Source organism: Phycodurus eques, chromosome 1 (assembly GCF_024500275.1).
Source record: "Phycodurus eques isolate BA_2022a chromosome 1, UOR_Pequ_1.1, whole genome shotgun sequence".
Classification (NCBI taxonomy): domain Eukaryota; kingdom Metazoa; phylum Chordata; class Actinopteri; order Syngnathiformes; family Syngnathidae; genus Phycodurus; species Phycodurus eques.
Window position 1 is genome coordinate 9,177,744 of NC_084525.1, and position 15,502 is coordinate 9,193,245.

The window sequence follows — 15,502 nt, forward strand, 5'->3', positions numbered from 1 at the left end:
ACCCTGAAGACGATTAGTGTTCATAGCCTTGTGTGTCCCAGACATCCAGACACGCTACTGTGTAAATGGTGGTTTGTTATTGGGGGTTTCACACCAACCAGCCTAGGAATTTTGAATTTTTGAATTTTCTATACCGTTTATCGTGTTTGGGGTCGCAGGGAGCTGGAGCCTATCCTAGATGACTTTCGATGAAAGGCAGACTACACCATGGACTGCTAAATCATGTGGCATAGTGGGTAAATGTAAAATGTAATCCTGATCCAAATTAGGATTCCTTAGCAGAGGTATTAATTTCATGTAAGTAAGCTTTGGGTGTTTAATTCTAAACAAATACAAATTCAATTGGAAGCAATTAATTAATAATGTTTGCGAATATTACTTTTTTGAAATTCAAAACCATTATGCAGTGTGTGGTGTTTTTTTTTTTTTTTTGGCATAATCATATCATGAATTATGGTGATACACTTAGCAAAAGAAAAAAAAGAACGAAGAGTAAAACAAATGTGGTCCATGTAAACCCACGTATTTAAAAACAGTATTTCATTAGAAATGACTTCCTTTCATACATTATTCAGCGATTCACAATTTACTTCAGACTGAGCCCCAGGAGGTTGTTTGGTTTGGAAAAAAAACGTTTTTTTGCCTCTAATTGTTGAACACCTTTCTTTATTGCTGCACAATCTTTCCATTATGCTTTAATTGGGTCATTTACATTAAAAAAAAACAAAAAAAATAACAATGGCAAACTGGAGATGATTAAAAAACAGTGCGATAAATATATCAGACATATAATTTAGTGAAACAGATCTTTTTTTTGAATGAATAGGACAGTTTGAGGCCAGTACTGGGAGAGCCTGATTGGATGATGACTCTAATGGTGCTTCTTTGTCTCTGGTCTGAGAGTTGAGATGTCAGTTTATGTCCACTCAACCTCTATGACTGATCATCAATTCTGCAGCTCTGGGCCACTAACCAGACATATAATCTGGGTTTCCATCAGCAGTCCCCTGAGCCAATTCTGGGGGACCAATTTGGATGAATAAAAAATAATGTTGCATCTGCTTGCAGCATAAACTCTGCAGATGACAAAATGAGTTTGATGCTGGTTAACAAGAATATAATGGAGCTCAGGTGAATACAGTAAAAACATCTGCTATTGGGACTTTCTCTGTCCTTGCTACCATCGCATGTCCGACCGACTCTCTGGAATGCCATAAGTGGGAGGTCAAGCATACTGTAAGTGCGTCCGAGGTGTCTCCTCTTGGGATTTTCTGTCCGCTGTGCTGTATCTGTGCATGTTCACAACAAACTCCATGCTCCTCTGGGAAAAGCAAAACACATGAGAGGGAAACAGAGGCAGAAGGGAACTCACAGGCAGACAGTCAGGCCTCTCTGATACTCCAACAACACCCCTGCAGTGTTAAAAATAACTAGCTCTTCATCTGACTGACCAGACAGCCATGGGTTTGAGGGACTATTATCTCTTTGGGGTTAGTTCAACAACTACACACACACACACACACACACACACACACAGACTAACACACGCACACAAATATTCAGACAACACAATGGAACTTGTTTGTACTAACCAGAGGGTACACTTGGTTGCAGTTTAATTTGATTTGCTTCACATTAAATTAACTGCTTCATGCTCCAATGTGACCATGTTTGCTCTTCAAATTGGTGAGTCCAAATGGAATAGAGGGGAAATAAGGAAATAGCTAATGATGAAAACAATGCACAACCATTTGACAGATGGAAATCATCTGAGTATTCACAGTGTGAAAAATAAACACACAATCTTGCTTAAAATTGTTATTTATTATACTTCATTAATCCCATAGGGGGAAATTATGTATTTTTAATACATCTTAACTGGTCTGGCATTTTAATTTAAATGTGGCATTTTAATTTCATTGGCTTTTTGCTATGACTTTCCCATTTGTTTTCAAACATGTAATATAAGATGACTAAACGGAAATGTGAATATTGATATTATTATAGTATCTATACAATCATGCCTCTCCAATGCCAGCAATCACTTTTTAAAGAAAGAAAAAACAACAACACATTAACCTGCAACACCAAATCGATTGTATTCCACTATTATTGTTTGGTGACCTCTAGTGATCAGAAATAGGATTACGTTTGATTAAAGCCTATAAATGAAGAGTTCAGAGACGTGAAAAATACGGTTTTATTCAAAATATATAATAAAACATATGTAAATGGTAATTTGTTTCAAGAAAAGAAATCTAGAACAATACTTTATAATCAATTGTGTTCCGTATACAGTATATACATAACTACATACTCAAGTGTCTGTGCTGCTAAAAAAAAGTCAAAAGGTGCTTATAGAACAGGCGTTGTGCTAGGTTGAGCATAATAATTCTTATTCTTAAATCTCTTTCTGTGTCTGTTCTCAGGAATTTTGGGAACTTTGGTCAGGGGGAAGACAAATAGCCCACAGTGCAAAACATTTTAACACTACTGCTGAAAATGATATTGTTAGACTAAAGTGGAGTGAGTACGTGTGTGAGTCATTATCTTAATATATGCTCTTGATATTCACCACCATGCTGGGGGGAATGTGGCACGAAATCACTTCAAGCTTCTTCAGTCTGCTTCTGGCTGACTGGAGTCCAGATGTCCTGTTTGAGTTTCTTGACGGTGAAGTCACTGTCAGGGTCTAGTTTGGAGAGGGTCTTCTTCACTCGCAAAGCTGTGAGGCGGGCTGGTGGGTTCTGGTACCAACACTCCTTCATGATCTTCACTATGGATGACATTATCTGGACACACACACACACACACACACACGCACACACACACACACAAATATACGCGCTGCTATTAAAGTTGGAAATGTTCTGCCCTTTTCCTGCATGTGGACAGCACTGACACTGAATGGGGCGGTTCAAGGTAGGGGCGCAAATTTGCTGGATCTAGAGGGAGTATTATGAGTGTCTTTTATGTGGAGATGTCCCAAAATTAGTGTATTACTGATGTCACAGTAGAGTGACAACTACAGTGGTGCCTTGAGATACGAGATACGAAAATGAGTCATTTTGATTGGCTCACGAAGGCTACGTGCGCGGTCATGTGACTGCCTTTGTGTCGTTTGATTGGTAGACTTGAGTCAAACCTCACCGTGGTAACGTTGGATTGGCGCAATGAACACCCTATGCGGAAATCTAAGATGGAGTCTAAAAATAGACACGCACACGCAAGAATGGACAAAGTAGCGAATGACATGTCGATAATTGTAACGGAGTAAAAGTATCAATAATATCAAAAGTATCAATAGTATCAATCAATTTTTCTTGTGACCTTTTACTCTTTACTTTGGGGGAAATAAAAACAGCCGCGCAATTGTGTTTGCTTTACAGACTTAAAAAAAAAAACATCTTCGTCATGCAGCTCTTAAATTGTGACTCCCCAAACTTGGATATTTCAGCCCACCTCTAACTTGAGAAAACACCTGGCGGTAAGTTGCAGATGTTTCTATTGTTATTTTGGCAGTGGATATGCCAACATTTCCCTATCCTATGGTGTCGCTCACACAATCACTAATAAGTCTGGTCAGAAAACAGCTTCTTCATGAAGTCATTTAAGTGAATAAAACAAATTATGTTTCTGTAGGGCCCAATGCATGTGTTGTTGGTTTTTGGGCAGTTAAAAAATGAAACGGTGGCAGTGTGTCGACTCCCATATATTATTATTATTTTATTTTATTTGATGTTCATGCTCTGATTTAAAAAAACTAATCAGATGTTACTAACAAGTTACTCTTTACTTGAGTTGTTTTTTCATTGAGTACTTTCTTACGCTTACTCAAGTAAATGTTTGGATGACTACTTTTTAGTTTTACATATTATTCTAAAGTTACAGTATTATTACTTGAGCACAATATTTGGCTACTCTACCCACCTCATAACAAATATAATAAAACATTTGAGCCTAATGTGTTTTGTGTTCAATTACAATAAGATTTTTTTTATTTCTACGTTGAAAAACAGCATCAGCAGTAGCCACTAAACCTCCTGTTAATCCAACCTGAAGAGATGTTAGTTGGACTTTATTCATAGAAAGTGTAAATGTATTTTCCATTATTATTATTTGCCATAATTGTTGGTTATTTCTTATTTATTTTCCCATAAATAATTTTTACCTGATACCTTTACAAGAAACAAAATGAATGTGGGACATTTCACCTGCAATGTCCAATATCCAGATATTTATTTCACAGTCACACTCGTTGAATTTTCGTTACTGATTTGATTTCCAAACCCTGAATTGTTTCGGATCATAATGTTCTGGATGAACCAATATTGTCTTTGAATCGAATCAGCAACCACGAATCATAATATGAATCGAATTGCTGCCAAAATGAATCATTACACCTCTAGCAAACTGTTTAACTCTTTACAATCTAGTTAGTCATGTTACTACTATATGTTTTTATAAAGCATGATATCATAGAGCGCTATTTTCCTTATTACAAAGCACATTACATTGGGGCTGTGGAACAGATTAATGGCATTTTAATTAATTTCAATGGGGTATGGTGATTTGAGATATTTTGAGTTACTGTACAAGTGTGGTCACAGAACAAATTGAACCACATATGAAGGCACCACTGTACTTCCAACACAACAGGGCGGGAAGAGGGTCAGGGGCTTAAACTTTACAGCCTGGCTTTACGCTCCATATTCCCTTTCACACAGCCGTTGTCTTGCATCTGTTAGACCTTTGTGCTAAAAGCAATTGTTGCTGTCTGACAAGTATCCCTCCATATAATGAGCATGCTTAAACCATTTAAAAGATCAATGAAAACCGATGTTGTTGTGATAAAACAATGCAAGTGAACAGGGCAATTCGAGAGGGGATGTTTTAACATTCAATCATGGCCTACTGGGTGGGAGTGCAGGCGGTTGTGCAAGATGGGCCTCTGCTGGTCCACACAGACCACTTTCTTCATCTCTTCAAAGCTGGGATCGGAGGGCACCAGGTCAAAGAAGGGAGGACGGTACTCTTCCACAATTCCTGAAAAAAAAAGATATAAACTGCACAACTTCTACTCTGAGAAATATTGCAACACATTCCTTGAGGCCGAGGGGGAAACTGTGCCAGCTGGAACGCACCATGTTGTAAGACTATCACCCTTGTGAGAAGACAACTTGTGAACCTCATACAGACATATTTTTTAAATCTTTGCATACATTTTGAGAACGTGGATATCTCTGCACTGCAGGCCTGAAATAGCAATCCTTATTGAGTTAGGTTTTGGTGGGAGCACATTTGATTACACAAGAACACAGGAAAAGATAGAAACTCCCAAGTGACCATGGTGGGATTAGGGAAATGCACACACAAAATGGTATGGATGTGTGAAGGCATCTAGCACAGTAAATGATTTGTGTGTGTGTGTTTGTGTGTGTGAGACTATGTGCATGTATCCATCTGCATACTGGCACTCCGGCGTCTGGTGTATGTACAAGCGAGTGCTGACACCAGATAAGACTGTTTATAATTATGGTAGTGCTAATCATGAGAGAGGATAGTCGAGACAGACACAGACAAGGGAAACAGCCAAGTGCTGAGAGACACGGGACTAACTGCCTCTAATGTACATGCAACCAGCCAAACATGTCTGAGAAAACACAACACATGCAGAACACAGTGTATTTTCTTTCATTCTTTCCATAAACTCATTATAAGAACTTTGAAAGTCAAACACATGACACTCGATGAATACGGCTTTCTTTGGCTTTAGAACAAATTGTTCCCACAATGCATTTAGAAATAATCTGTTTATCACTGTATCATACTGTACAAACAATATTTAAGTAATTGATTGATAATTATAAATGGTCCTACAAGAATAAAAAGGAGTTATCCGCTGATAATTGTAAAATGTCAAAACAATAACTTTGACTGCTGCGTACTGACAAAAGTGTAGAGCGAGGACTGTGGACTCTGAATGAGGATTACTGCTCATTTAACCATATCGTACTGAGCAACCAGGACCGAGACCTATCATAATCCGAGATCAAGAGTCTTTGCCAAATAGTGGCTCGTGAACTACCAGTGGCTCGCCAAATATTTTTAGTAGCTTACCGAAGAGTGAAATAATATGCACATAAAGTCTCTGGATGTTTTAACAACCATTCAATTCAGACTGCACTTAAAGTCCCTGTGAAGGTCAAATACATGTAAATGTAAATTTGACATACCACAGAGAAGAATATTGTCGTTAACCGTGCTAAACTCCAATTACTACCACTAAGAATGATAGATTGGTTGTATAGAGAGCTTTTCTATACATGTAAAGACTCAAATAGACAATTTACAACTAATATATATATATATATGTATGCATGTGTGTGTGTGTGTGTGTGTGTGTGTATACATATATATAAATTGCCCTTGCATCCTTCGACTTTCCTAAAAGTTTGGGACTTTTCGTTTGGACACCCATGCTGTAGATAGCAACAAAATCTGTGGTTAAGTTCAGAAATGTTTGACTGCCGTACCATTCGACTTGAGGTTCTGCTCTACGCACTCTACAATGCCATTAGTGTGGTTACCATTGACGATTGTTCTGCGTGAAATTTCCCAGAAGACCAAGGCCAGGGCCCAGATGTCTGTTTGTTTGTAGGATTCGAAGACATCCATTCGTATGCTTTCATCCAGCACCTCAGGCGCCATATAGCGTTTGGTCCCCACACGAGGGTTGTGGCCCATATCCAGATAGTCACTGGACTGAGAGTGAATCACAGCCAGACCTGACGAAGAAGTAAAGCAGTGTGGCACCCTTTACAAGTCTTGCTGATAAATTGTGAGGAGCTGTAGTTGCTTGTGCTGAATTCTCACCAAGGTCAGCGATGCAGCACTGCCCGTTCCTCTTCACCAGGATATTTCTGCTTTTCAGATCCCGGTGGCCGATGGCAGGTTTGCCTTGGGAGCTCACGATCTCGGTGTGGAGGTGGACCAGGCCACAGGCCACAGACAGACACATCTTCAGGCAGCTCTCAGGCTCTAACCTGCTGTACTGCAGGAAGTCGTAGAGTGAACCCAGCTCGTGAAAATGGGTGATGAGCCACAGCTGCGTGCTGGAATTCTTGGACGTCATATCAGAGGCTATGAAACCTGAAGTGGGAATAGAAGACAGCTGTTTATAGAATTGGCCTTTTCCCTGATGCTCCACATCTGCTGGTATGAAATGTAGCGCAGTACCCAGAATGTTGTCGTGCCTAAGCTGCACAGTATTGTAGATCTCGGTCTCTCTGAACCAAGACTGCTCGTCTCTCGAGGAAAAGATCTTGACTGCTACACGCTCCCCCATCCAAGTTCCCCTCCACACCTCCCCATACCTGCCTTTACCTGGGATGTCAACAATGAAATGTATTTGTGAAGTACAAAAATAGCAAAAGGCAACAGAAGTGGTGATGATAATTAAGACTAACCAACACATTCGACAAGAGAAATCTGCCTGGCCATCGTCCTTTGGACCAGATAGGGAAGCCCGGTCCCACTCCCTGACGTACAGAACTCATCAAATATACGCTGGAAAACAACACACAAAGATTGTCTATACTCAAACTCTGTAATCTGCTGCAACTGTCCCACATTCAACATCAAATCCCTTACACCATAAGTGGGGTCTTCTCCGTCCGGGACTTTGGACATGGTGACATCATGGTCATCGGCATTTTTAAGGCGGAAGTGCACACGCCGGAAGCGCAGGAAGATCAGCAGGCCGCACAAACTGACAACCATGAATAAGAGCAGCAGAGCCGCAGTAATCCACAACTCTGGGTGGGTTTGCTGCGGCGCTTTTGTGGTCGTTTCGCCATCTGCATGCACAAATGCCATATTTAGGTTTCATAACATGTATGATGTTATCAGTCTAGGCTCCATTTTGACTGTCAGTAAACTGCAGCTGGTGATGTCATTATTAAAGTACAGTACATCAAAAACGGTAGTAGTAGTAGTAGTAGTAGCATTTTAATTTTCCCCAATAATTTTCCCATTCAAAATACAATTGTCAAGGGGGGCGGAGGCGTTGGGTGCTGACAGATATTTTTCTCAATTGTAATACATTGTTCAAAGGGGGTGCGGGGGTGTTTCCATAACTTTTTCACGATCCAAAGTGGCTCAAGGGAGTGGCTGTGTTACCCACAACTCCGGAAATTCAGCCGCATTTGGCTGGTTGGTGGGTGTACCGACTATAACCCTTACAGGTGAACTTCATATGATCTTCTCTAAACTTTAGAATACACGTCCAACGGCTCAATGCTACATTACTTTTGCCGACTTTCTGTTCTGTAACAAGGAGATGAAGGTCAAAATCTCGACAGGTGTTTGATCCATGAATTGACTGGTTCAATTAGAATGTGTTTTTAAAGAGTCCTCCCATTTTGACATTTTGAGCCAAAGACAACACCTAACAATCGATCAACAGTACGAGGCTTCAAAAAGAAAGTGGCCTCTTAGTTGCTTAAGAGTGTCACAGAATGGCATCAGCAGGTGACAACAGAGATACTGGACAGGTCACAGAAAGGCATACAAGTGGACGTCCTTGGAAATTTCAATGTATCAAATACCTGTTGTGAATTTTGCAATTCAGCTCCTTGTTAGAGAACAGCAAGTTATGCAAAAATTACTAAAACACTGACCAATTTACAGGTCAAATATGGGCAAGCTGGAATGTGTTCAACTATGTAGGTATCAAGAATATAGATTGTGAAAAGAAATAATCAATTTTGTCAGATATATTTGTTCATGTATCAGTTCACCTGTAAAGGTTATCGTGCATTTGAGGTTTATCATAAAATTTCACTCAATGAATACCACTAACATTTAGTGAGTAATGTATTTGTTCAAAGTGGAGTGGCTCTATGAACACAAAAGCACACTGCCTTCAAGGTTTCAAAGTGTGAAGTTCATATACACTACTGTACTGTCAGGTTTTGGGTACTGACTGATGTTTGGAGGCGGCGTTGCAATGGCATTGCATTGGTTCTCTTTGCAGCAGTAGACGTGGAAGCGTTCAAAGGACGTGAAGCACTGCTCTCTGTAGTTGTGGTTAAAGAAGCATCCCTTCTCCTCATGGCCGTACACCCACGTGTAGAAGCAGATGTCCCCCCTGCATGTGTCGTTCACGCACGTGCCTTTGTCATTCTCGCATGTACACAGCAGCTTCCCATCATCCTTTGAATCTGCAAGTGATCAAGAAGTACTGTAAAGGGCTGTGTTGTTTGTCCTTTCACATTTATTACCAATTTCTGGAGAAGTATGATTTGGCAGATTTTTATCCAGACATACAGTATGGTCGGATTACTAATTAAACATTCTATCCAACAAAACTTTGTGGGAACTGACTTTCATTTTTTTGCCCACCAGGAGGCAGAGGAGCGGTTCAAGATGATCACAATGGCTAGTTTTCATCTTTTGTGAGATGATAAGGTTCTCCCTTGCCTCTACTTCCTCTTACAAAACATGTACATTATGTTTCTATGTGTCAGTCTTTTGACTGACAGGTGATCAATTCATGGCATTTCACCCTAAATTAGCTGGCATATACTGCACATGTAATAGAAAATGGACAGACAGATGGATGAATGGAACATCTGCATCTAGCCATCTGCAAAAATGATTAGCCGGAGAACTTTAATGAATAGTTAGCATCATCTACAGTGTAATCGTATATATATCTTGGATATTTGCACATCATTTTTTGAAATAATTTAATTAATCCATCCATCATTTTTGTCTGCCGCTTTTCCTCCGGGGTACACCCTAAACCAACTCCCAGCCAGTTGCAGAAGTTATTTAATTATTAATTTTAATGTGATTTTTTTTTTTTTTTTTAAATGCCTTAAGGGAAATGTCATTCACTCAGCTGTATATTTCATGTGGCATGCAAATACAGTGCAATACACCAAAAAAGGACCAGACCTTACGCTGTTTTGGAGTTTATTTTCATAACCAAAGATTTTAATCTTTATGATAAAGTGTAGTATATATATATTTTTTAAGACTATTTGAAATTTTACCCAAACTTGTATTTGGTAACCTAATTGTTTGAAATGTAACCAAATCAACACATATTTAAATGGCAGGCTTCATCTCATTACTATAGTTTTTTTTGCTGCATAAACTAACTGGACACTATATTAGGTAGGGCATTGCTATGCATAGCTTTATCATTCACTTACCTGTATAGCACGCAGACTTTAACAGCAACAGTCCAACTAGTACCACTGTAAAGCCAAGAGAGCCTTCCATCACTGTAAACCAGACACAGAATAATTAAAAACAGCTCATATAGTAAATGACACAATTAGAAAACCCAATTGTGATTTTGTTGACATTTTAGCAGCTCTGTGAATGAAATCTAAAGTGGTGAACAAAGCCACGGGGGAAGCTATGAGGTCCAAAACAACGGTCAGTGGGCCCAGCCTGTCTGCCTGTGTTCTAATTACTCTAGATGGGAAAAAAAAGGATTTGGGGGGAAGTCGGCTGTAACAGCACTCCAGAGTGTTTGTATAAGTGGGTTGAGACTGCGTGTGGCGCTGCGCTACCCAGGCTCCAGGCCTGTCGACTCCTCAAATGCCCCGCTTGCAGTGTAAATATTGATGGCGATGCTTCCTGCCCTTGAGTGGCCCCACCCGGCTGGCCGGCGAGACTCCGGCTGCTCATTGTTTAGGGCCGCATTGCCGGGGGTCACGCAAGTAGCACAGCCTTCATCCAATGCGGAAGCGTGCTGCAGTTGGATGAGCTTTCATGTGCTTCAACTAATAATATCAAATTGCCTGATTAGAAAAAACAAGTATAATAGCATCATTTAAAGAATAATTACTTGTAATGGTTTGTTGTCTTTGGCTCCGGGTCTCCCCTACAGTTGAGTTACTGTAATAGTCCCCATTTGTATTTTATTTTTGAAAATGAACTACAAGCAGACAATGTACATGAAAACAGAAAAAAATATGTGAGCTTGCTGATAGTGTGGACATTTTTGGCTCATGTTAGCGTTTAATGAGCACAAAGAAGGCATTTCTGTAGGGTGCTTGGTGGCATTGTGAGACAGACAGACTTTAATATGGACTACTGGCTGCCACCGCGGACACCTGTCATCATGGCGCCGTGTTCGTAGTATTTTATCAGCATTTTTTTCAGCATATTCAGCAAGGTTTGGCTATTTAGACCTCCATGGAGTGACTCTCTAACATGGACTTTCATTTAAAAAAAACACATTGGTTTTGTCATACGAGTGTCCAGAAAAGACAGCTACTTCTGTTTCACCCAGTTTTGTATCCACTTTGCCCATATTTAGCTGAGATCGCCCCGCCCCCTTTCCTCTGACTGGCCGCCTTTGTGTAGAAGACCCACTTGTGAGAGCACACGTGTTTGTTAAATTTACAGCGCTGTCTCAGGAGTGGAGAGATTGGCGGAGATCTTCGTTAGTGACATAGATAAGCTAGAAAAATTAGAATGAAAAACAGAAAACGCCTGGAACTCAGGATTGTGTGGACGATTAATTCATATTTCATGTTTAATGAGGCACCAAAAAGACAATATAGCATCCCAAATACGAGAAAAAGTTGGTTTGGCAAAATATACCCCCGTTAAATTAGCAATTGAACATAATTTGCGGGTGCTAGAGCTGTTGTGTTCATGTCAAGAGTGCAAAGCAATGGGATATGATTGCTTGGGTTCACGAGGCTTGCAGGGATGTGTGTCACTCACCATTGTGTTTGTATCATTTTAAATCATGACACCCGAATAAAGTAGCAATTTTTAGCATATTAGCGACGAAATATAATTTTGGGCTGCTAGCATTTGTTCATATGAGAGTGCATCAATATATAATAGCAACATAAGGTAGAAGACCAACTGGAACAAAGCGCTGTTTTGAAACTCAAGCCAGCTGTAATTTAATTTTTTTTTATTTTACTGCCACTTTATAGTACAGTACATTCCTTTGTCCGCATCGGCTATGCAGTTTCTCCAGTCGTTTTTTTCATTTTTTTCCAGAAAAGTTGTCATTTTGGAGGTGGGGGGATTCTACCTGACAGCGACAATATATAAAATATGAGTCAAATCAAATGGGAAATCCCTGCTGGACACCATTTCCACCTGACATGAAAATCTGATAAATACCTAACAAACTATCTTTAGACTTGACACCCAACCTGCCACCACCCCCCACTCCCTCCAAATCCGGTTAAGACCCTCCTGAACTCCAATCTTTAAACCACACGACATATTGGCCCAAACATTAGCGAGCACTTCCTGCATTATGCAGTCTGCAAGTCAGTGCTGGTAAATCTGTAAATCTAGCATAAACACAACTCCACAAACTCAAATTATCAGTGGACGGGCACAGCTGGGTTTCATTTATCTAGCTATCCCATTATCGTTCACGGGTCCCGACATAGGAGGGGACCCTAATCGTGTCTTCCATCGTAGGCCGGTCTGACATCCGACTCCAGCAAGCTTCCTCCCTGAGCCCTCTCCTGTTTGTCTCCGTTCTGTCCAACGCTACACCCCTGTGACCCAAGGGGAAAAGATCCATTGTCATCTCTTCCTCCCATCGACAGCTTAAACTCGAGGAGGCAGATCTCTCATTCCATCTGGATGACTGTGTGTTTCGAGTGGTGGATGGTGGGGGCATGCAACAGCAAAGCAGCCTCTCTGAGCCCCCGAACTGGCCTCACTGCACAAAATCAAAACCTGAAACCGTCTTAATGTAAAGCAATCCTGCATGTTAATAATAGACAACATTCTATTAGACCATTCCACTCAGATGTGTACAACGCTTGTGTGTATGTGTTGATGTCGTACAACCCAAAAGTCACAAATCCAGTTTTTGGGACTTTCTGAAAATTAGAGACTGGAATGACTCAGTGTGTCTTCATCTGGCAGACAAAACAAGGCTTGGCAGGCGTCATGGCTCACGTAGTGCCTGCTTGCTCTCACATGCATGAGTGCTATGGAATTAAGCAAAGAATGGCACAAAATCAAGACTTTTTTTCCCACTTGTCTGATGTGGAGACTGGAACATTAATGGTTCTACTAATGTGACTTTTTTTTTTTTAAATTAATACAGTATTGTAACATATGGTTATACTGTCTATATGTCAAATGTGTGTGTGGGAGCATGATGAATGAGTGGCTAGCATATCCAGAGTTTGAATCCAGACTGCGACCTTCCTGTGTGGAGTTTGCATGCTCTCCCAGTGCTTGCCTGGGGTTTCTGTTGGTTGTCTAGCTTCCTCCTAAATTCCCAAAACATGCATGTTAGCTTCACTGAAGACTCAGAATTGTTCTTGGGCGTGAGTATGAGTGAGAATTTATCTGCTGCATATGTGCCTTGTAATTGGCTGCCGACCAGTCCAGGATGTACTTCACCTCTCACCCAAAGTCAGCTGGGACACACCCTAGTAAGAATAATTGGTACAGAAGATGACTAGATGGATATAGTATATTTATTGTAATATTTCAGCTACCCAATCTTAGCTCCATGGGAGAGGTAAAACATCTCCCATGATGCAGTGTACTTGCACCACGGCAAACTACCACTCCAACAAGAAATAATAAATGTTAAATGCGTCAGTCAAAACTGAGTATTGTAAAGGCAGAGTTTTGAAATCGCTCTCACGAGTAACTAATGCAGTGTCAACTGAGTGTACTGTACAGTGATCCCTCGCTTTATCACAGTTCACTTATTGCGGATTCAGTGCACTGCAGATTTGTTTCATATTCATTTTGTGCATAATTCGCCATATCATGGGATTGTGAGGTTATGCTGTAATCTTTTTGGGTGGTAAAATAAACACTTAAAAAAAACAAAAGGAAAAATCATTAAGAGTTTAAAAGGTGTTTAAGAGTCCAGACAGTTTTTATAAGTGCATGGTAGAGGTTCATAGGAGTGTGGGCAAGTCTGCGGAGGTTCATACAGCTTTAAATTATGTATAAATATTTGTTTTTAAATGCGGTCGCTACTTTGCAGATTTCACCTATTGCGGGGGTGGGCGGGAACCTAACCCCCGCGATAAACGAGTATTCCATATAATTACTATATGCATATATAACATATTATTAAACATTGCATGTACTCAGCTAAATTATTGATTGCTGCTTTAGGAAATTTACAGTCACAACATGTCCAGCACAGTTGACATCTGAGGATCCAAAAACTTACAGTTAACAGTATAAAACTTTGGATTCGGTCTTTTAAATCAACATACAGTATACCAGTACAAGAACCACTGAAATTTAAGTGTGAATACAAGTGAATAAATTAGGATCATAGCTCAGTCTGTTCTTATTCCAAGCTGTATGATAAACTAAACTGGGGGAAACAAGTAGGACACAATAATTAAGTTTATGTTTCATTTACATTTGAATATATTGTATAATAAAAATCTAAATCCTTAATTACACAAAAACATTAACTGAATGAGTGGGCGAGTCAAAATGTTTTTGACTGATACTGTACTGGATGAAGAGGTATTGCGATGGCACTCTGATTTTCACTAGTATATATTGCGATGGCACTCTGATTTTCACTAGTATATATATATTTTTATGTGATTTCTTTGCATTACATGTCTTAAATCTACACTAGTTAACACCTTGCCATACGATAATAAACTATTGAACAGTTAACACTTGCTGTAAGTAGCTAATAGTGAGTGCACAGACACCGGACATTTTATTATTATTTTTTTAAATCTCCATCTCAAGTGGACACTTTGACGACACCTGTTAGTTCGCTGAAAACACATGTGACTTACGGTTCGGTATGAGGTACAATTCATACCTGAAATTAATAACATAAGTCATCCGTCAGAAGTAAAAAAAAAAAAATGCATTTGACGCCATTACCTGTTATCAGTATTCCTTTTAACGTGATGCGTGTGAACACCGCACGTCTCCCATGTCCACTTCAAGTGTGCCCCGTTTACAAGACAAACGCGTCCATGACTTTCGCGACTTTCCTTCCTCCGCGAAAAGATCAATTGAAGATATTTGATCCAAAGAGAACCCGCATCCTTGCTTGTGGACAAAGTGGTCCTCCAAAAGCTGCAGTTTTTTTGAAATGGTCCATAAACACGGTAGAAGTGTAAAATTATCGAAGTCGCCGTCGTGTGAGATTATCTCATCTCGGATCTCGTTCCAAATCTACAGTGGCGCACCGACGAGCGGCCCAAAACCAGACTGCTTCCACCCTGTGAGGGCTGCTCAAACAAATTCTGTCCCATGAAGGGAGGCCTTTTGTTGATGTCTGACCGTGATCAAAAGGCAAGATTACTTTTTTTTTTTTTTTTTTTTTACTTAGTGTACAGTTTTGTCCCACCCCTCATTGTCCCGCTCAACTCAACTCTGCTCTGCCTGGAATGTTCTCATAGCGGTTTTCCTGTTGCTAAACCTCTCATTTTCCTTTCCCCTGTGGACTGAGTCCGCACTGCACACTGACAGGAATGTTCTT

General features: G+C 40.1%; 1 protein-coding gene across 2 annotated transcripts; it reads right to left on the reverse strand.

Annotated features, from left to right (window-relative positions):
* Nucleotides 1-2,186: 2,186 nt before the first annotated feature.
* acvrl1 (activin A receptor like type 1) lies at nucleotides 2,187-15,477 on the reverse strand. Of its 2 annotated transcripts, XM_061675871.1 has the most exons (10): nucleotides 14,899-15,472; nucleotides 10,224-10,295; nucleotides 8,988-9,224; nucleotides 7,654-7,859; nucleotides 7,470-7,569; nucleotides 7,240-7,386; nucleotides 6,877-7,152; nucleotides 6,591-6,788; nucleotides 4,916-5,046; nucleotides 2,187-2,792 (listed from the first exon to the last, which is right to left on the reverse strand). In XM_061675871.1, the coding sequence occupies exons 2-10, from the start codon at nucleotides 10,291-10,293 to the stop codon at nucleotides 2,610-2,612; spliced, it is 1,548 nt and encodes a 515-aa protein (XP_061531855.1). In that variant the 5' UTR covers nucleotides 10,294-10,295; nucleotides 14,899-15,472; the 3' UTR covers nucleotides 2,187-2,609. The 2 variants fall into 2 exon arrangements, with proteins under 2 accessions (XP_061531855.1, XP_061531854.1); XM_061675870.1 differs by having other exon boundaries at nucleotides 6,877-7,386; nucleotides 14,899-15,477.
* Between the last annotated feature and the right edge of the window lie 25 nt (nucleotides 15,478-15,502).

Bases quoted from the DNA above. Each gene is read 5' to 3' on its own strand.
- acvrl1 (XM_061675870.1), bottom strand. From the start codon at position 10,293: ATGGAAGGCTCTCTTGGCTTTACAGTGGTACTAGTTGGACTGTTGCTG. The intron at 7,570-7,653 runs GTAAGGGATTTG...GTTGTTTTCCAG, and splicing joins GAGAAGACCCCACTTATGGT to CGTATATTTGATGAGTTCTG. The intron at 2,793-4,915 runs GTAGGCCATGAT...GTGTGTGTCCAG, and splicing joins ACCGCCTGCACTCCCACCCA to ATAATGTCATCCATAGTGAA.